Genomic DNA, 22,526 nt, shown 5'->3' with positions numbered 1-22,526 from the left:
AAAATTTCATTCTAGCTACTACTACTTTATTTCAGGTGCTAAAATGTTTTCAAAACTTTCTTCGTTGAGTCTGAAATTTTCCAGACTCAGTCTCTGCCCATATGTTACTTTTTTCTGAAGTTGCAGAAAAAACAGCTCATTTATTTCAGTATGAGATGAATGGAAAAGAAATACCACCCTACTGTTCAAACTTACCATTCTATTAATGTACTTTTGTACACGGAATTATATCACTTTAGTTAAAGATTCAGTTATATCACTTTAGTTAAAGATTTATTTTTATTTTGTTCTGCAATACAAGTTGCATGTTAGCAAATACTGGGCAAACTACACTTACCCCTCCAATTCAAGTGACATCCTATTCTGTATACTACCAGGAAAGGCAAAGGAAAGTTTTGGATTATAGGAGTTTATACATTATGAAGTGTGGCACTTAAAATAAATAAATGATTGTCCAGCTCCCATTTGGGGAGGCAAGAAGAGGAAGAGCTTAACCATGTGTCCAGCCACAAAAAACAGATCGAATATGTAACAGTTAATGCTGAAACGTTCCAAGATGCTTGAAAAGCAAAAGTAGGGCAGGATAGAAAATTCATCTATTAGCTGTGACCTGTATAGGTGTCATTTCAAGGTAACATTTTAGCAATCTAACTATCATTGTTTATTTAGGCAGAATGTTCCCACAAGAGAGAAAACAAATTTAGAAAAGCTAGCAAAGAACATTGGAAACACTTAATGCATTAGTTAGTCACTTGACCACTGATCAATTTAGGTTTGTTTTATTTCCGCGAGTACCATACATCTCAGAAGCAAACAGAATGTATTGGCTCAGTTCAGGATTAGAGGAAACTCATAATCTTTGAGGATCTCAGACCTGAACAGGAAATTTAACTACAGGATCATTCTCCTTAGATATTATTCACAAAATCTTCTCCGAACTTGTTTGCTGACATCTTGTCCCAGAAAATACATGAGATCGTAATTAACCGAGTTTGACAAGAAAAAAAGTGCTAGAGTCTTAATGTTTTATTTTCATAAAGCTATTTCATTTCATTCAAAAGTTCTTTCTTGAACTTTACACTTTAAAGTGTTACTCAGAGTAAAAGCATAAAATATTTAAATCTCCATACAGTCTTTCTCCCAAACCTGGGAGAAGTCTGTTTCTCCACATGAGTCTGGGTGGGTCAGAATATTTACCAGCAGTCTGCTCTCGTAGACGTCCTGTCCCTTTACTTAAACAGGATCTTTCTAAACATTACAAAAGAAATAATTAAGGGGAAAATCTTTCAATAAACTTGATAGGCTCTGGATCATCCCCCCGGCTGGAATACTTACAATCCTTTCTCCTGCAAATGATTTTCTGGTTCTCCAGTGTCAGCAAATTTTTAAATAAAATTATTTTTGTAGCCTTTTTGCATAAGCTGTTCCTTCCAAGAGAAATCCAACGTAATTGTTCTGGGTGGCCCACCACTTCCCCTACATTTTGTGCTGTGGCTGACAGCTTTCCTAATCTCTTTTTTAAAATTTCACTTTACATATGCCAGTTTTGTCTTGAATAGACATTTTTGCAGGGAGGACTGAGTGGCTTGAGTGACTGGAATGAGGAATATTGATCTTTTCACCACTAGATCAATGGTTCAAATCCAGCTGAATAAGAAAATATGCAAAGGTTGTTGCCATCTGATAGGTGGCTTGTGCCCTATGTGAAATGAACTGCCAGTTGCAAAGTCTATTTCTTACTATGTGAGACCACGATCATCAGAACTGGCACACTTCTGACAAGTCAGCAGAGAGGTGGGCATTGTTAATCCCAATACTAAATAGCCCTTAAATTTTAAATGTGCCCCAGTGCTGAAAAAATTAATGCTACAAATTGGAAGTAGCAATGAGTAGCATTCCATCTTCTATGCAGAATGACCTACTGATAACAATGTTTGCTTGGTATCATGGATTTCACATGTATTCCACTCACGTACAGAATTCTTGTAGTTTCAAAATCTTGCTAGCTCATAAGAATACAGTTGGCAGGCAATGTAAGGTGAAGCCCATGGTTAATCAAAACATACTTGTTTTGGTCCATACAGATATCTTCATGACACCTGGCTATCCTTTTTCCTCACCAAAATCCTATCCTAGTTTTCCAATAAGGAACAACTTTTATCATTAGGAATCTAGCTACTCGGATCATTTCCCAGGGGTTGAGGGAAGGATTTCTGGTCAGTAGAAGGTAGAGCACATCATGACTCTGGGTGGAGCAAGTTTCAAATCTTCCGTGCCTGACAACTGTCAGAAATCCAACCTGATCCATTTAACCTGCATTCCAAACTATCTCCTTTTCCTTCTAGTTTCTTAACCAGGAGCTGAAAGGGGGATAGGATATGAATTGCACTGACAGTGGTGACTGGGGGCAAAGGATTTACTAGCATGGAGTCCAGTTGTGGAGATTAGTTGGAAGGTAGAGCTGATGGCACTGTGAGTTGAACAGGAAGTGGAAAGGCAGGTGGTCTGCCAGGAGAAAGGGGACTATGGGGTATTGCTCCGTTCAGAAGATAGAAGAGGTAAACGAATGGGGCTCTCTTATGAGGAAAGTAGGGAGGAAGGAAGTTTTGAAGGTTATTTATTCTCAATGCCTTGTTCTACATTGAGGATAAGTTAACTTAGGCAGGGTTTTTAAAATTATTTTGTTTAATAAACACACATAGCCACCTACAGCAATAATACCTGCGGCTTTTTGAGCTCATTAAATCACAAATGAAGCAGTCAAGCTTGGTCAGTATGTGGGTACCTCTAGGGAAAACCCAAGGTGCTGAGAAAGTAGTTCTGGCAGTTCAGTGGGTGGCACTTTTTCCCTCAAATCTGTTTTAAACCAATATCCTAACATGGTGTTCTGGAGCACAGAACTGTCTTTTGGCTGAAATTTAAAGGTGGGATCCCTTCTGTTTGTGATCTTAAAGATCTTGTAGCACCTCTTGGAAGAGTAGAGTAGGGGCATTAGGTTGGGCAATATCCAGTTTGGGTAATCGCATTTTATAGATCTAAAGTTTCCCCAGTAGTTTTAATGCAATGGATACAATATTCACTTCCAGTCTTATTCTGTAGTTTGATGTTTGGTTGTGCTGTGTGCTCTTACAGTGTTGAGTATCACTGTAAAGATTCCTGTATTTCAGCGGTGAGTGAGGTGATCCTATGAATAGAGTTCCATATAAAGAAAGATTACAAGATTTGTATTTTTAGTTTGAAGAGGAAATTAATGAGAGGGACCATGATAAAAGCATACACAATAATGAATAGCACACAGAAGGAAAATTGGCCACTTCTGTTTATCCTGTCTCATAATATCAGAAACTCCTATTTTCCCATAATACAAAATTGAAATTGAAAGACATTAAATTTAAAACTGATAAAAGGAAGTTGGAACTCCATGCCGCAAGATACTGTTGAGGCCAAAGATTAGCATTTATGTGGATAACAAAATATTACTAAGAATTTTTAAAAGTATAAGCCTTCATCTTTCAGGGCATGAGCCAAATAACTGATGGGGTTAAGAAGAAACTTCCCCAATGAGCTGGTTATGCCATTATTACCCTATTTGGGGTTTCTTGCACCTTCTGAAGCATCTGGTAGTTGATGGGTCTGATCTGGTATGGTAATTCTTGTGTGTAGTTTGTAATAAGCTTGGGATTCTTTTGGTTGCAAGGCGCTGTATACATGTAAGTAGTTATACATGGCATGCCTTTGAATGGGTTGAGTTCTCACTCTGCCTTTAACAATGTGCAGACCCTATGTTAGTTTCCAAACTCTTCCCCTTTCTGGGGTTTGGCTTTATTGGTACCTGAAAACCAATAATAGAATGTAATCCTCAAACTAAGCTGAGCTTGACTGTTCCTAAAGTTTCCTTCCAGGATTTCTTCTTTCTGGTACATTGTTGCCAGCAATCTCCTTCTGCATCCCTAATATCCTGGGTAGTGTTAATGAGCTTCAGTAAGTCAACAGATTTAGCATCTTCATGCAAATTCTAACACCTGCTGATAGGTTGGGTCAACCGAAGAACCCTTCTATTCTGTTAAAATTACTCTTTCTCACTAGTGACTCCATCCATCCTTCATGGCCGTGGATATGTGGGTGATTTACACACATTGGAAAAGGTGTTGAATTAACCGTAGAGGGCACTTCTGCTTCAGGAGAAGTATTCCTCCAAAGCACAGTCCATGAAAACTCCAACTTAAGTGGGGAATACATTTTTTATGAATTGGGACTTGAACACTAAATACTGTAATATGCTTTCAACTGATTTCATTCTTAACTACATATAATGAATCCACTTTAGTATGTATTTAGATAAGAAAACTCATTCATTATGTATAAATACAACTGCCTATATAAAATGGATGACTTACAGTTCTGGTTCTCAAATATTTCCATATAATTTAAACTAGATATGTTAATGTTATATTGGTATAAGTAATATTGAATGGAAGTGATTTATGGTGATGTGTACTGTAATATATTGCAGTAAAAATTCCTTTAAAAGATTTATTTTCCATAATAATTTTAGATACAATATTGATATGTATTTAATAAAAGTTCTATATTTGATAGGTTGATTCAATGACAATGAGATGCTACCATTAAACCATGTAGAATACATTAAAGATTGTGAAGCGCTCAGATACTGCAGGGATGGGGGCCATATAAATACCTAAGGGTACATCTACTGCAATTAGACACCTGCAGCTGCCATGGGCAAAGGGGCTGTTTAATTGCTGCGAAGACCTTCAGGGTTGGGCTGGAGCCCAAGCTCGAGGACCCTGCAAGGTAGGAGGGCCCCAGAGCTTGGTCTGCAGCCCGAGCCTGAATGTCTACACCACAATTAAATAGCCCATTAGCCTGAGTCAGCTTGCACAGGCCAGCTGCAGGTGACTAATTGCAGTGTAGACATACCCTAAGACAAATAGATAAGAGACCTGGGGGGTTGATTCCTGTCCTTTCACTCATCTAGCTGTTGGATTGGGATTGCTGTGAAGACTACATATTAAAGGCAATCAAACAATAATAATTTGTATAAATATAATTTCACCTCTTTCTGCTGATGCTCTCAGGATGCTCTTCATCATAAAAACAATTTTAAATACACTTAAACGTAAGACTACCTTAAAGAACTTCAACAAAATTAAGTCATATAAAAAGCATGCAAATGTTACCTGACATTTTACCCAAGTTTTGCACTTCTCTCCAGCAGTTTGCCAGAAAATGTCTATTATCCCATGGAAACATTTTCCTATTTAATATGATGCAATTTGGAGCTGTATTCCATCCTCAAAGTCATCATCCCTATTGAGTGAATTGAGTTTGCATGGCAGAATTGATGGCAGACTTGGATTTAGGAAATTTGCTGTTGTCCACTATAACAAATTTAAACATATAATGAGCAAAAAGAGCACTATTAATAAATTATATAAGCGATGGAGACATGAGTGTGCATATCCTCCTTAGTCTGCCTGGAATCATATATTTATGAACTATGAAAATATGTATTTATAAAATATATTAATATGAAATATATAATATAATACATGAAATATGAAAATGTGTATTTATAAATCCATTTGGACCTGTGATACCCATATATGGAGTACAAGAAAATAAGTGCTTGGTTGACATGTTGACTTAGTATGCTACACAAAAATTATCTGGTTAGGGACAGGTCCAGATATTTAAAAACCTCCCATCTTTGTTGCATGCATGCTTGTAAGGCTTAGCATTTTGAATTATCAAGAAGTAGTTGTGTAGTTTAAATTGATGTGGTTGTGTGTGTGGTTTTTGGGGGAAAAAAAGGGGGGGGGAGGTGAGAAAACCTGGATTTGTGCTGGAAATGGTCCACCTTGATTATCATACACATTGTAAGGAGAGTGATCACTTTAGATAAGCTATTACCAGGAGGAGAGTGGGGTGGGAGGAGGTATTGTTTCATGGTCTCTGTGTATATAATGTCTTCTGCAGTTTCCACAGTATGCATCCGATGAAGTGAGCTGTAGCTCACGAAAGCTTATGCTCAAATAAATTGGTTAGTCTCTAAGATGCCACAAGTACTCCTTTTTTTTTTTTTTAAATTGATTGGGGTTTTATTGTAGTTAGGAGCTGAAGTAGAGCAGCTTTATATTTGCAAATAGTATGAGAACTTTCTGAGTGATTTGATTTTAGCTGCCCTCTTTACCTCAAGAAAAGGTAATGGAAATACTGAATTGTTACTGGTTTCAGAGTAGCAGCTGTGTTACTGTTATCTTAGAAATAATTGAGCTGTTGCTAACGAAAGCTTATGCTCAAATAAATTTGTTAGTCTCTAAGGTGCCACAAGTACTCCGTTTCTTTTTTTAGATATAATTGTATACCAAGTATTGTCAAAAATGATTTTATTATGCATGTGTTTTCTAACAGTTGCAAGAAGCAATCAAGGCTGGCAAAGGTGTGACTTCAGCTATTGACCTATGTCATTACCATGGAAACAGAGCACTGGAGGCCCTGGAGTGCTTCCCTTCCTCTGAGGCCAGATCTGCTTTAGAAAACATGGTTTATGCTGTGACCAGATTTTCATGACATACAATTCAAGAAATAAACTGTTCGTTTGCAGAAAACAACTAGATGGATATTGGCTGGGACAAGGAAAAAATATCCTGTATTTTTAAAAGAACTAAATTTGTTAGTTGCCTTTTCTTTTTCTTTTTCTTTTTTTTTTTGATCGTTTACCACATTGCTGAATGAACATGCGTTCTTTGGAACTGCTATAAACAAAATTAGGGGAAAAAGGTCAAACACTTTTCACTTGTCATGCCAGAAGCATACTTGAGGCTGCACCAGTAGAAATAATTAATGAGACTCACTTCTGTGACCTCAGCAAATGGACAGGAAATAAGTCCTTATTGATTGGACATAGCCAGGGATGGCGCCAATGTGGTGGCCTGTGGTTTTCCTGCACTAGAGAGGACAGAGGGGGGCCTGAAGCTGCAGGTGTCAGGAGAAACACTTTCTAAAATTGCCAGAGAGAGGGCTGTTTAAGTCAAGAATTAATGTACCAATTTATCAACATGAAGGGCAGTTCAGGGAATTAATGAGGAAAAATCCTTTATCTGTCTACATGCAGCTATGTCTCCACACACTGTTTTTATGTATTCAAATGTAAAATTACTCTGTGCCTAATGCTTTCAGTATTTGAGAAACTTGCTGAGAATGTGTCAAGCGTGGTAAGTAGGAGCTTTATAATATTTAATCAAATATTAATTTAGCTCAGTTAAGAGAATTGATTGCCTGTGTTTTTATACTGTATGTATAAAATACTTTGCTCTGGCTCAAAGATAAGGTTTTCAATGCTTTCAGGAAAAAAATCTTTCCCCCAGATCAAGCAATTTGTTTCAGCGCAATCTTACCCTAAATAATTTCCCAGATTTATGTGACACTTGTTTTCACTTAAGTCAAATAAATGTGAATTTGTAATGTTCAGCATCAATCTTTTGGCAGAAATGAGTGTGGAATAGTCTTCTGTTAGCACAGGTTTTTTTACTCTTCTGAATAAATCTATAGTACATGAGAAGTTTTTTTTTTAACCTTAGTGTGTCAGATTTTAAATCCAATTACAGAAAATATAAGGTATATCAGAAGTCTGCAATTTGACACTGTCTCTAGTTTGTTCATAGGAGATGATTTTTGTGGTTTGCATGCATGCAATCTGAGAACTTCGTTGACAAGAAGGCTGAGTTTACATAAATGATCTAGATTGAGACTCAGCTACCTTTCTTCCTTCTGTGGTGTAATTACAGACCAATCTGGAGACAGCTAGCACAGCAAACAGATTTCATTACATCGCTCACTCAAACATTAAGTGAAGTTATTTCTGTTAAATTTTACTCCTCCTCCCTGCAAAAAAGTAAGGTGTCACAAAGCTTTTTTTTTAATCACGGACCAGCATGTTGCATTCAGTTGAAAGGAAAATATAAAGCTACATGTGTTAAAGTTCTGTGTGTGTGTGCGCGTGCGTGCACAGTGTACTTGCGACATCAGTGTACTTCCTCAGATTTATACAAGTGCAGTTTCAATGCCTTTGACAGTGAACTGAAGTCTTGGAGCATTTTATTTTTATTCTTAAAATCTTTTTACTACCTTACTAAAGTTCAGTTAATTAGTAATTCTATTCAACTGTGTATAAATCAGACTTAAAACATTACGTTTTGTAAGAGCCACATGTTGCTTTCTCCTTACCATGAGCCTACTTTTTAATTCAGATGCTTCATGGTTATTCAGGGGCTGATCTTGCAGGAAGCTGAGGGACTCCAGAGACATCCTGAGTCCTTTCAACTCCCCTTAATTTCCACTGACAACGCTCAGTAGCATGGAAGAAACAGGCAGCATATTACGGGATGGGCATATGTTTATTTTCCTGAAAGTACTACTTTTATCAACATCTCCTTACTGATGACAAATAAAGAAAACTAAATAGTAGTGATATTGTAGACAGGTAGCGTCATTGGTTGAATTGGTGAAAATGAACAGTCTCCTACTAATGCCTTCGTAGTAAACAGATCTGTGATATCTTCCAGTAACTCTTTGGAAGCATGATTTTTTTTGTTGTTTTGGATCCTTCATGGATACCCTACACTGAACCCTACAGGCAAAACATACGAACTATAGGACTGGAAGTGATAACCTCTTGGTCATCGAGTCAAGTTCCCTATCACAGGCAATCCAGTCATATAATCCTGTTCATAAATTTATCAAGCTCCATTTTAAAGGCAGTTAGGTTGTTTGCCCTCACTACTTCTATGGAAAGGCTATTCCAGAACATCACTCCTTTGATAATTAGAAACTTTCTTCTAATCCCCAATCTAAATTTCATTCATGGCCAGTTTATATCCACTTGTTCGTGTGCCAACATCATCCTTTAGCGAACAGTCACTGCTGAGAATTATCATTATTTCTGTACTCTTAGAAACGCATATTTCTGTTTCTGATGACTTCTTTCCCACATTTTGTGGATCAGGAAGGCTCATCAGTTTTTTCCTGTCAACACCCTTCCCCTGTTCTGCCCACCCACATCCTGAAGGCCATGTGTTATAAGCATCATCCTTTGGCTGAGGAGGGTTGGAGAAGCATAGCTACCTCCATAGTTCTAGTCACCAGTTCAGGAGTGATGCTTAGAGTGATCGGTGCAGAGCTACATGAAGCTCTAGTATATTTTGGATGCTGTATAAGAAATAAAAACAATGAAGCATTCCATATGCTATGCTCCCAGACAAAGAAGAGAGACGGAACTAATGTCAGAGGACAGTTTAGAATGACCATTTGTTATGAAACCAAAAATAAAGTGTAAAGCTAGGGTTATAAGCCCTTTATATATTGTCTCCTTTCCCCATCCTCATATTCTGGCATAGCAATTAGGCTGCCTCTGTTTTTGTCGTCTTTTCCTAGTCTTCAGCATCACTGCAAGTGAAAGCACCAGCACCTCATGACAGAAGTACTTCACTTTAGTTGATACCCCTATGTCACTCTTCCTGAGTTGTATCCTAACTACTGTATTGCAGGTGCCACCTTACAGTTAGGCACAAAACCATAGCTAAGCCACATTATTGTCTCTCAACAAACTACACTTCTTACACTAACTTGTGCCCCTTCAAGAAGCATGGTCTCAGTGGTTAAGCTGGCTGTGCCACAGATTTGCTGTGCAACCTTGTGCAAGCCAGTTAACCTCTAGGTCTGTTTCTCCACCTATAAAATGGGGACAGCTATGTATTGCAAGGCTGTGAAGATTAGTTCTTTAATGTTTGTGATCATTGGGTGGAAGTTGCTATACAATTGGCAAGTTATTATTCTAATGAAACCATAAAATGGCACTTCTTTGGGGAGACATTGTTCCCATCCTGGCAGCTGAGGGAGGGCGAGCTGTGGACTTTCTCTTCCCCAGCCTTGTGAGAAGGATGTTGGAGTGGGGAATCTCCCTCTAGCTGTTGTTGGGGAGAGGGTCAGCTTCTCCTAATTATTTTCCCTTCCACTTCACATGAAGGATTTCCAGTGATTCTGAGCTGTTTGGGCCTGTTTGCACTGAACACACCTTTGATCAACTGGTGCGTAAAGTCAGGCAGAATGAGTGGAGCACGTGGTACTCCAGTTTTGGGGGTTTGTTTTTTTTAATAAATAAAATAAAAGGTCATCTTCCCCCTTTTAAATTTGGACCAAAAGTTAGACAGGGCAGGACTTGCTCTGTGATATTCCCTCCATTTTTTCTTTCTTTGAGCAGATAGTGTTTCCTTTTTGTGCTGTAATGTAATTATGTTGTCAACAGATTTGCCAAGAATGACACTACTGGGTCAAATCACTGATTGCTATTGCTGCTCATCAACTAGTGGAACCTCAGACAGACCCTTTGAGAGAAACCTGGGGGTACACCATGTTCACTGCGGGGCCCCAATCCCTCCCATTTCACTTTATTTGCACGGATGTTATATTTGTTTTGGGGACCCCCCTGAGTTCAGGGCCCCTTCAGTTGTCCCTCCTTCCCCTCCTCTCCTCAGCCCTGACCTCAGAGAAGAGTGAGGTTTTGAGCCCATTGTACTCTTCAAAAGCTTCCAGACACTTCATCTTTACAGTGTGTAATGAAATACAAAGCTAAGATCTTTGCAGTCTCTCAGTCAACAAGCAGTTCAAAGGAAGAAGTATTTCAAGAAGTAGTTAGTTCTGACAATCTTTTCATCAGACTCTCACAATATCCTTTCCTAACCCATTCCATAAATTGTATTAGCTATTTACAGGAGCCAGGGGTCATGGATTTCTCCTTCAGAATAAACTTGGTACTGTAACATCCTTGTTTTCTGAATGACATTTTCCTCTAGAATTTTGATCCCACTTCGGTAACTCCCTTAGAAATAACCTATGATAGATTAACTAGAGAAAACATAATTAGCCCATATGACTTTAAATTATAAAAAAAAAGTTTGACACAATTAAGAAATTGGCAACTGATAGCAGAGGCTTCATACAATCACCTGTCTTTTCTCTTCAAGCATTTGTGTTTTTGCCTGACCCTGCCCAGAGCTCCCTTAAACTTGCTTCAGAAATCAATGACATCTTCTGTATTAGCCGGAGGAATGCTTTGGGTACCCCAAGTGTAGGAGATTCCTTCTCTCTGCTACCTGTTTTAAATGGAGATTTGTATTCCTTCATTTCCTGTGTAACCATCTTCAGAATGTTCTTTATGGGAGTTTTTAACTGTGGAGATAAAAAGAGAAACAAACTTACCTTGTTCTCTCGTTCTTCAAAACAGAACCAAAGGCAGCATGCTACCTTAGTATTACCTAATTCTGGGAAAATAGAACAATCAGAAAGAGAAGTGTGTGGACCATTATTTTAAAGTACAACTCTTTTTGCATGATGAAATTGCTGTTCCCACTGCAGTTACCATACAGTAAATGAACCATTTTTCAATATGTTCTAGGCCCTTAGTTTGTGGCCCTTAGTTAATAAATAGAATGAATGACGGGGGAATTGCCCCAGTAATAATTTTAATAAACTTAATTTCTCAATTAAATATAGTCCTTTTTTAAAAAAAATGGTATTTTGGTTTCCAGTACAAAAATTTAGGATAAGCTTTCGTGCTTCATGGAGCTCCTCGTCTTCATCTCGGAAGAAGAGCTCTGTGAAGCTCAAAAACTTCTCTTCCACCAACAGAGGTTGATCCAATAAAAGCTATTACCTCACCCACCTTGTGTGTCTCATTCCTTTTCATATCCAGAATACAATATTTTACAACTAGATGGTTGTTTCTTTTGGCATCTTGTGGCAAAATACTCCAGATGAGATATTCCGATTTATTTAAAAGCATGTACTGGATGCTGTCATATATGTAGGACTAATTAGCAAAAAAAATCTGAAACACTTAGGGATAACAAAGAGGGTGATCCGTACCCACATGGTGGCATGAATGCCTGTGTTTTAGAGAGCTTTACTTATGAGGTTTTCTGTAGACTGGCTTCTGCAAAGCAAGGGCATGATTAGGAAATGAACCATTTCCCATCTTGGCTCGTTTTGATGAAAGCTCTCCAACTTGCACATTGTGTCTGAGCCTTTCTTCATTCATAGCATGTGCCCAACATAAACTGTTTTCTGTTTGCAGCATTTCAGATGTACTATTTATAATCTAGTTAAACAATGCCAACTAGAGGCAGTAAAAGGTGTGTATTTCATATGCAAATCACTAGCAATAATTTTGTACAATTAGACTTAGTTGCTTGCATCATTATGTTCAGCACCAGCATAAAAAAATGGGTGTAATGGGAGAACATTATTAAAAAAACATGGTTTTTGTCTGCATTAGTCAGACTTTTCTCCAGCTTATCAAACAACTTTTTGTTTTGTGGGCAAGTAAACTTGTTACATTTTTTAAAGTGTGTGGATACACAGGACTTACGAATGTATCTTCTCCCAACCCCAACACACACACTATATCCACACTTAGTAGAATTTTTTTTAAAGGATATGAATCTTCAGCAAAATATACTTTTTCAGGCTAGTCTGAGCTATTTGAAAGTGGGGAATGGAATAAGAATAGGTGCATTCTCAACAGTAGTGTCAGTACTAATACTGCTATAAGTTGGAGCTGGTTGGAAACGTTTTTTGACAAATTTTTCATGAAAAATAGTTCAGTTTTCCAACCAGCTGTATTAAATATAATTTGCTTAATAGCACTAGTTACAGTTCTGTCTAGTCTTCTATTATAAACCCCATATTTTCACTGCTCATAACTTTTTTGGAAGCATTTTTTGGCTGAAATTCCCATTGGCCTTTCTCCAAAAGTGATTTTTTTGTGTTTTGAGGTTGGGTAAAATCTGTTCACTTTTTTAGACATGAGGTTGAGAAAATCATACTTTTTTACTGCCATAAATTTTTTTTTTAATTTGTATAAAAATTGCAAGCCAACACTCTGGGTTCTCACTAAAAATTAATCTTCAATTTACCAAAATTAATTTTAACAAATGAAGTGTTTAAACTTAGATTTTTTTGTTAAATTAGTATAAAACTACACTGTAAGACTAAGAGGAGTTATTAATTACCTAGGGAATTTCCTAAAAGAGAAAAATATTTTCTCCCTCCTCCAACTGTTGATCTTTTCCTATTTGTGTCCAGTTTCATTGTTTCATATTTACAGAGCTCTGTGCAGCCTGGTAATCAGATAACAGAGTACAGAATGTCTATTTTATATTGCAACCATTTGTTTTCAATTGAATACTTTACACAGGTCTACCCTGAAATTTCTTGTGAACATTGTTTCTGCCATAACTGGGTAAAAAATAAAATGCTACTTTCAGATATCTATTTTCCCACCTGTGCATGTACTATTGCCCTCTCCTGGAAGGAAAAGTAGACCTGTACAAGTGGTTGCAGCCTAGAGATATCTCCCTTCCTACTAGTGTAAATGTTTTATTGGTCACCACTAGAATTGAAGTACTTCTATAAAATTATTTTAAATTGGCCAGGTGTTTTTCAGCAATGGAGTTCACTGCCACATGGAAGAAATGTTTTGAGAGCAGTCCAAGGACACTTGGTCCTTTACGCTAGAATCTTAGTTATAAGAATGTCTTTGTACACTGTGTGGTTAAAATATGGATTTAAATATTAGAAAGAAGAGAACGCTATCCTACTTCCTGGGAGATCTGGACAAGTTGGAGACAAAGGGCTTAACAAGGTACAGTTCCCAATTTTGTATTGCTTACATGGTTTTAAACAGAAGACCTTTATGGAGGGAGCAAATGTTCTTCTGGTCTTTCATAAAGCTGATTATGCATAGATAGCATGCTGACTCTGAATTTAAGTGAGCATTATTGCTTTTTACAGCAAAGGTATGGGGTAGCATCAGTTATGATCTCTACAATAGGACAGTTGTTGGCTGAACTAAAACATGGGACAAAGGATTCTCTAAATTTCATTGCCAAGAGATTAAAGGAAGCTCATGTTTTCCAAGTTAAAAACTGCTTGGGTTTATCAGTTTTTAACAGTTATGCAACTGACACACAAGTTACTGCTGAGGTAATGTGAGAAATAGACATTGGTCCTTAAACCTTTCACTGGATTGTTACTCCATTATAAAGCAGTTCTTTTCATTTATATTCAGTTCCTTCTTTATTAAAGTTTTGACTAGTGACTCTGATTTTCCTAGCTTTAAATCAAATCCAACTTCCGCTAGTACCCATCTCTTATAGATCCAAGTTCAAGCCATTAATCTCCAGTGCTCTTTAAGGGTAGAAATACTCTCAGCCCCAATAATAACAGCAGCCATACTGGGTCAGACCAATGGTACGTCTGGCCCAGTATCCTGTCTCTGAAAGTGGCCAGAGCCAGATCCGTCTGAGAGAATGAACAACAGGATAATTTCAAGTGATCCATCCCCCTTTCATCCAGTCCCAGCTTCTGGCAGTTGGAGGTTTAGGGGCATCCGGAACATGGGGTTGCGTCCCTGACCATCTTAATTAATAGCCATTGATGGACCTATCGTCCATGAACTTATCTAATTCTTTTATACTTCAGAACATCCCCTGGCAGCAAGTTCCACAAGTTGACTGTACGTTGAATGAAGAAGTACTTTCTTTTTTGTTTTAAACCTGCTGCCTGTTAATTTCATTGAATGATCCCTAATTCTTACTTTATGTGAAGGGGTAAATAACACTTTCTCCACACCATTCATGATTTTATAGACCTCTATCATATATCCCTCTTAGTCACCTCTTTTCTAAGATGAACAGTCCCAATCTTTTTAATCTCTCTTTGTATGGAAGCTGTTCCATCTCCCTAATCATTTTCATTGCCCTTCTTTGCAACTTTTCTAATTCTAACAGAGAATATGGTGGAGAACCCCACACCCAAGCCATAATTTTTAGGTGACAAATCTGAGGAACTGTCCCAGATTGAGGTGTCAATAGAGGTGGTTTTGGAACAAATTGATAAATTAAACAGTAATAAGTCACCAGGACCAGATGCTATTCACCCAAGAGTTCTGAAGAATTAGTAGGGGAAGCAGAAGTGGATGGGAATCTGGGAGGCAGTGACCATGAGTTGGTTGAGTTCAGGATCCTGACACAGGGAAGAAAGGTAAGCAGCAGGATACGGACCCTGGACTTCAGGAAAGCAGACTTCGACTCCCTCAGGGAACGGATGGGTAGGATCCCCTGGGGGACTAACATGAAGGGGAAAGGAGTCCAGGAGAGCTGGCTGTATTTCAAGGAATCCCTGTTGAGGTTACAGGGACAAACCATCCCGATGTGTTGAAAGAATAGTAAATATGGCAGGCGACCAGCTTGGCTTAACGGTGAAATCCTAGCGGATCTTAAACATAAAAAAGAAGCTTACAAGAAGTGGAAGGTTGGACATATGACCAGGGAAGAGTATAAAAATATTGCTCGGGCATGTAGGAATGAAATCAGGAGGGCCAAATCGCACCTAGAGCTGCAGCTAGCAAGAGATGTTAAGAGTAACAAGAAAGGTTTCTTCAGGTATGTTGGCAACAAGAAGAAAGCCAAGGAAAGTGTGGGCCCCTTAATGAATGAGGGAGGCAACCTAGTGACAGAGGATGTGGAAAAAGCTAATGTACTCAATGCTTTTTTTGCCTCTGTCTTCACTAACAAGGTCAGCTCCCAGACTGCTGCGCTGGGCATCACAACATGGGGAATAGATGGCCAGCCCTCTGTGGAGAAAGAGGTGGTTAGGAACGATTTAGAAAAGCTGGACGTGCACAAGTCCATGGGGCCGGACGAGTAACATCCGAGAGTACTAAAGGAACTGGCGGCTGTGATTGCAGAACCATTGGCCATTATCTTTGAAAACTCGTGGCAAACAGGGGAAGTCCCGGATGACTGGAAAAAGGCTAATGTAGTGCCAATCTTTAAAAAAGGGAAGAAGGAGGATCCTGGGAACTACAGGCCAGTCAGCCGCACCGCAGTCCCCGGAAAAATCATGGAGCAGGTCCTCAAAGAATCAATCCTGAAGCACTTAGAGGAGAGGAAAGTGATCAGGAACAGTCAGCATGGATTCACCAAGGGAAGGTCATGCGTGACTAATCTAATCGCCTTCTATGATGAGATTACTGGTTCTGTGGATGAAGGGAAAGCAGTGGATGTATTGTTTCTTGACTTTAGCAAAGCTTTTGACACAGTCTCCCACAGTATTCTTGTCAGCAAGTTAAAGAAGTACGGGCTGGACGAATGCACTGTAAGGTGGGTAGAAAGTTGGCTAGATTGTCGGGCTCAACGGGTAGTGATCAATGGCTCCATGTCTAGTTGGCAGCCGGTGTCAAGTGGAGTGTCCCAGGGGTCGGTCCTGGGGCCGGTTTTGTTCAATATCTTCATAAATGATCTGGAGGATGGTGTGGATTGCACTCAGCAAATTTGTGGATGATACTAAACTGGGAGGAGTGGTAGATAGGCTGGAGGGCAGGGATAGGATACAGAGGGACCTAGACAAATTGGAGGATTGGGCCAAAAGAAATCTGATGAGGTTCAATAAGGATAAGTGCAGGGTCCTGCACTTAGGACGGAAGAACCCAATGCACAGCTACAGACTAGGGACCGAATGGCTAGGCAGCAGTTCTGCGGAAAAGGATCTAGGGGTGACAGTGGACGAGAAGCTGGATATGAGTCAGCAGTGTGCCCTTGTTGCCAAGAAGGCCAGTGGCATTTTGGGATGTATAAGTAGGGGCATAGCGAGCAGATCGAGGGACGTGATCGTCCCCCTCTATTCGACATTGGTGAGACCTCATCTGGAGTACTGTGTCCAGTTTTGGGCCCCACACTACAAGAAGGATGTGGATAAATTGGAGAGTCCAGCGAAGGGCAACAAAAATGATTAGGGGTCTGGAACACATGACTTATGAGGAGAGGCTGAGGGAACTGGGATTGTTTAGTCTGCAGAAGAGAAGAATGAGGGGGGATTTGATAGCTGCTTTCAACTACCTGAGAGGTGGTTCCAGAGAGGATGGTTCTAGACTATTCTCAGTGGTAGAAGAGGACAGGACAAGGAGTAATGGTCTCAAGTTGCAGTGGGGGAGGTTTAGGTTGGATATTAGGAAAAACTTTTTCACTAGGAGGGTGGTGAAACACTGGAATGTGTTACCTAGGGAGGTGGTGGAATCTCCTTCCTTAGAAGTTTTTAAGGTCAGGCTTGACAAAGCCCTGGCTGGGATGATTTAATTGGGGATTGGCCCTGCTTTTGAGCAAGGGGTTGGACTAGATGACCTCCTGAGGTCCCTTCCAACCCTGATATTCTATGATTCTATGAAATGTGAAAATGCAGAACTACCATCTGTGGTATGTAACCTATCATTGAAATCAATCTCTTTAGCTACCTTCCAGTCATCTGATAATGTAACACCTGTTTTTTAAAAAGATTCCAGAGGTGATCCTGGCAATTACAAGCTGGTAGGTCAAACTACAGTGCAAGGCAAATTGGTTGAAACTGTAATAAACAAAATTATTAGACAAAAAGATAAACACAATATGTTCGTGAAGAGTCAACGCTGCTTTTTAAAAAGGGAAATCATGCCTCACTAATCCATTAGAGTCCTTTGTGGGTGTCAACAAGCATATGGACAAGGGTGATTCAGTCGATATACTGTTCTTGCACCATCAGACAACGTCCCTCACCAAAGGCTCTTACGCAAAGTAAGCAGTCATTAGATAAGAGGGAAGGTCCTCTCAAGGATCAGTAACTGGTTAAAAGATAGGACGCAAAGGGTAAGAATAAATGGTCGGTTTTCAGAATGGAAAGGTAAATAGTGGTGTCTGTACTGAGACCAGTACTGTTGAACATATTCATAAACAATCTGGAAAAAGGGGCAAACAGTGAAGTGGCACAATTTGCAGATTATACAAAACTACTCAAGATAGTTAAGTCCAAAGCAGACTGCAAAGAGTTACAAAGAGATCTCACAAAACTGAGTGACTGGGCAACAAAATGGCAGATGAAATTCAATGTTGATAAATGCAAAGTAAACATAATCCCACTATACATATAAAATGATGGGGTCTAAATTAGCTGTTACCACTCAAGAAAAGGATCTTGGAGTCATTGTGGATAGTTCTCCGAAAACATCCACTCAATGTCCAGCAGCAGTCAAAAAAAGCAAACAGAATTTTAGGAATGATTAGGAAAGGGATAGATAAGACAGAAAATATCATATTGCCTCTATATAAATCCATGGTACGCTCACATCTTAAATACTGCCTGTAGATCTGGTTGCCTCATCTCAAAAAAGATAATTTGGAATTGGAAAAGGTACAGGAAAAGGGAACAAAAATTATTAGGGGTATGGAGCAGATTCCATATTAGGAGAGATTAGTAAGACTGGGACTTTTCATCTTGGAAAAGAGACAGCTAAGGGTGGGGCATGATAGAGGTCTATAAAATCATGACAGGTGGAGAAAAGTAAATAAGGAAGTGGTTTTTATTCATAACACAAGAACTAGGGGTCAGCAAATGAAATTAAGAGTCAACAGGTTTAAAACAAAAGGAAGTATTCATACAATGCACAGTCAACCTATGGAATTCTTTGACAGAGGATGTGAAGGTCAAGACTGTAACAGGATTAAAAAAAGAACTAGGTAAGTTCATGGAGTATAGGTCCATCAATGACTATTAGCCAAGATGGGCAGGGATGCAAAACCATGCTCTGAAGTGTCCCTAGCCTCTTTTGCCAGAAGATGGGAATGGGTGACACGGGATGGATCACTTGATGATTCCTGTTCTGTTCATTCCCTCTGAAGCACCTGGCATTGGCCACTGTCGAAAGACAGAATACTGGGATAGATGGACCATTGGTCTGACCCAGTATGGCCGTTCTTAAGTTTCTTGTGTCAATTATAGTTATTGGTTATGTGACCAATTGAGTATGTGTACATATGACTCTCTTTGCCTGATCCACAGAGGATGTGAATCTGTTACAGTTCTTAGCTAGATAAGCTTTTATTTCTGGAGGTCCCCTTTTTAATCTCTAGTGTTCTATAGGATTTCTTAACCTTCCTGTAGGATTTGATAAAGAGTTACATCCCTGTTATGGAGTTCTGTAGGACAGCTCACAAACCTCTATGTAAAAATCTATATTAAACTCTTTGGATAGAGTCTCACCTGTGCCAAATATGTGTGAGGCACAGCTGAGTGAAGAGACCTCAAAAGAGCCATTTTGACTCCCCATTTTTGCACCAGCCCAGCCCAGCCCCTAGTATGGTTAAAGCAGCCTCATGGCTGCTCTGAACTGTTATCTTGCTATGGCTTCAAAAGCCTGGTATAGTACTGCAATGCTCCAATCATGCCACCTTTCTCCCACCTACAGTGTGAAAGCCAGCTAGCTACACTGGTTCTGTACTCATGTGGGAGAACTGCCCGCAGAAAAATTCCTCCTGGACACATTTATTGACCTATGGATCCCTCCTGCCAGGGGACTGGCATAAAGGGGGCATAGCTTAGGGTAGAATCTGGCTCCTAATAGTTTTTTAGAGTAAATTTGTATAGAACTGTATTAGTTTCATTCTTATTAAATTCTTCAGGACTTTTGGATAGGGATGCTTTCTACCTTCAAGCCACTTTGAGCAAATATTAAACTACTTACTAGATTACAACAGTTTTTGTTCACATCTTTACATATGTAACCTAGTTTCAGTTGGGTCAAGTGACAAGTGCTGCATTGTTTACATGTAACCTTGATAATGAGTTTTCCTTTAAAGTTCACTTGTATGAAATAGCAGGATGGATTTTTTTCCCAATGCTGAATTGGAATTTTCCAGAGTGTGCCATAGTGTCACAGAGTGGCTTTTGAGCCAAAGGCATGAAACAAAAAAGTGCACATCTGAATAAATGACTTGTGTAGCACATGTTCAGATGGTGGAAAAAAAACGGGACTTGACTGGCTGGGAAGTGAATCTAAACTTGCTATCTGCACTGCCTGGAGACAGCGTGCTTAGTGTTTCTGCAACAACATGATCATGGTCCTGAATACCTAGCTGAGGCCTTCAGGTCTCCTCCTGGGTGTGGGTCCCCCAGTAGCTGCAGTGCCTCTGGCCACGACCATAGAGTAGAAATGAGATGGAATTCAAATTGGCAAGCATTTTCTCAAGGGCTTTGAAATTGAGTTTGGGATTGCACTGCTTGGCTTTTTCCTGTCTCTTTCCCTTTACTAAATCCCAGCATGTAAAGCATTCAAGTAAAATCAGACTGAGGCTACAACACTGCTTAACAGCTGTGGCAGGTGTTAAAACATTTAACCCTTTAAAAGCATGTTCACTTAGCTGTACAGTACTGAAAGAAGATAAATCACACAAGACTTGGCCTAGTTTATTGTGATAATACAGTACAGTAAAAATAAGACCCTGAATAAAGTTCTCTGGAACTGCTCTTTATCTTGAACCACTGTTTAGAACTGGGTCCACTGTAGGGAATTTGTCTTGTTGACAATGTATCCTACAGTCTAGTGATTTATGAGATGAGCTCACAGGTAATCTGTGCTTCAGGGGCTCCTATAAATAGTAGCCTGTAAATAGTTAATTTGAAGGGTTTTGTTGCTTTTTTTCCCTCTTTATTATCTGTTGTGATTATTCATAGAATCTGTCACTGTAAATCTGCCAGCAGCTTGAGCTGCAAGAGATTTTGGCAGAGTTGTGCAATTGCAGGAAAGAAATCTCGAAGAAATACTTTACAAGCAAGCCCCAAAAATCTGTTACTTTGTTTTAAGTGTTCAAAAATCTAAATATGTCATTAAGAGGGGCAATATATTTAGTAACTATTTTACTCCTTAGATCCACCACTTAGCATGTGGCTGTTCTTTAAAACTGAACATTATTGCCTTAATTCTTTCGGAAAGTATTAATTTTAGTGATTAAGTGAATTCTGAGTAGTTTGACTTAGAGGATTTTTTTTTTAATAAACTAGATTTATGTTGAAATTTCTTTTCACTAGATTACAAACAAACTGTAATTTTGGGTTTAACTTCTAAGTCTGGAGTTGCTGCACTCAAGGTATTTTACCTGTGATTTTACTGATTAATGAAGCACTCCTTATACTTTGTCACTTTCTGTTTTGTAGCCTTTAATTTTGCTTGCCCTATGTATCTTATCACAAAAATGATTGCCTATGGCTAAGGTTTTATGTGTATTTTTATAATAAAGTAACATCCATGGCATCATTGATTCTGCTCTATGGGAACAGGACAAACCATATAAATGATGACTTCATAAAATGAAACACACTCTGCTAAGTAAAAGGAAAATCCTATTAATAAGCATCATAGGACACCTTCCACTCCTCTCAACAGGGCCAAAGACCCTCTCCTATCTAAAGAAAACACATATAAAAGGTGTCAGGCTTGATATCTTACTACTAATTTCAAAGGGTCACTAAATAGTGGGAGGTATTTCACAAAGACATCCCTTTCGATCTACTTCAAATAGCTAACAGTTCTGCAGGGCTGGAAATTTGTATTTTACACACATTAAATGAGAACTTTTTTTGGACAGTGGGAAATTATTTGCCCTCCTCCCCTCCCCCCATAGCAAGGAATAGTAAGACTTGCTGGAGTAATATCGGACATGTTCTAAGATACTGCAAATGTCTCTTTTGTCAATACTTTTTTAAAAAAAAGTTAGGATTCCTGGCAATGTGTAGTTAAGTTCGGGAAAAATTATAATATACCCATGTACTTAACATAGAAACGATGCGATTTCCATTAACTGTAAGTCATTGCAGCCCCCTTCCGACCAAAGCTGAAGCAACTGAAAAGATCCTAGTTCAAACGACGAATGCTTGAAGGTATTAAGTGATTAAACTGCTGAATACTTCAGCTTGAAAGTGACCCAAAGAGCATATAAAGTGAATAAATGTAAATATTTTTAAATAATCAAGTGTTTTAAATGAAATTGCACACTCCGAAACTAAATGAATAACCTTTCTAAACTGGCAGTAGAAAATTCAGAAAATACCTGTTCTCTGAGGTTCTCCATAGAAGTGAGGCATACTAAGTGTAGCTTTTATCTAATGTCAAGGCATCGTTAAAACTGGTTTCTTTAACTAGGTGATTTCCTTTCACGACAACTTGTCCGAAATGCGATTTTTGTGGGCTTTGGCTGTGTCTATAATGTATTATATACGAATGTCATCATTAAGTTCAGAGCCGATGCAGCCCTGTATGAATCTCTTCATATTTTTCTTATGGATTGTTCAAACAGTCATAATTGGATCTGGATGTTAGTCACAGTTACTATGACTTTGGCAGAGGCGCTTACTTAAATATTTTAATCGCATGTTCTGTGCCAAGCTAAGTATATCCATTCTTACTTCTTAAAATAGGAGGCATGAAAGTGACCGTGATCTTTGAATACCGTCAATGAACCAAGTTCATCCAAATGTTCATTTTCACCCGGTTTCGGTGTTTAAACTGAGTCAATCCAATTGTGATGTTCACGGATTACCCCAGAGCAGTGTCACTTCCTTAAAGTGTAGAGCCCGCACCATAT

At 38.8% G+C, this 22,526-nt stretch overlaps 1 protein-coding gene across 2 annotated transcripts in view; it reads left to right on the top strand.

Moving 5' to 3' along the window:
- Positions 1 to 7,501, top strand: part of PDSS2 (decaprenyl diphosphate synthase subunit 2) — a 188,354-nt gene extending 180,853 nt beyond the window's left edge. Inside the window, exon 8 of one of the 2 annotated variants that reach the window (XM_084623905.1) lies at positions 6,436 to 7,501. In XM_084623905.1, the coding sequence (XP_084480031.1) occupies positions 6,436 to 6,594 (159 nt within the window). In that variant the 3' untranslated portion in view covers positions 6,595 to 7,501. Of the gene's footprint in view, positions 1 to 4,086; positions 4,243 to 6,435 lie in introns of those variants that run through there. The other variant, XM_084623906.1, reaches the window with a different exon arrangement.
- Positions 7,502 to 22,526: the final 15,025 nt, after the last annotated feature.

Source organism: Lepidochelys olivacea (assembly GCF_965140295.1).
Source record: "Lepidochelys olivacea isolate rLepOli2 genome assembly, chromosome: 3".
Taxonomy (NCBI): Eukaryota; Metazoa; Chordata; order Testudines; family Cheloniidae; genus Lepidochelys; species Lepidochelys olivacea.
Note: the sequence above shows the minus strand (reverse complement) of the source record. Positions and strands in the feature narration are given on the sequence as shown.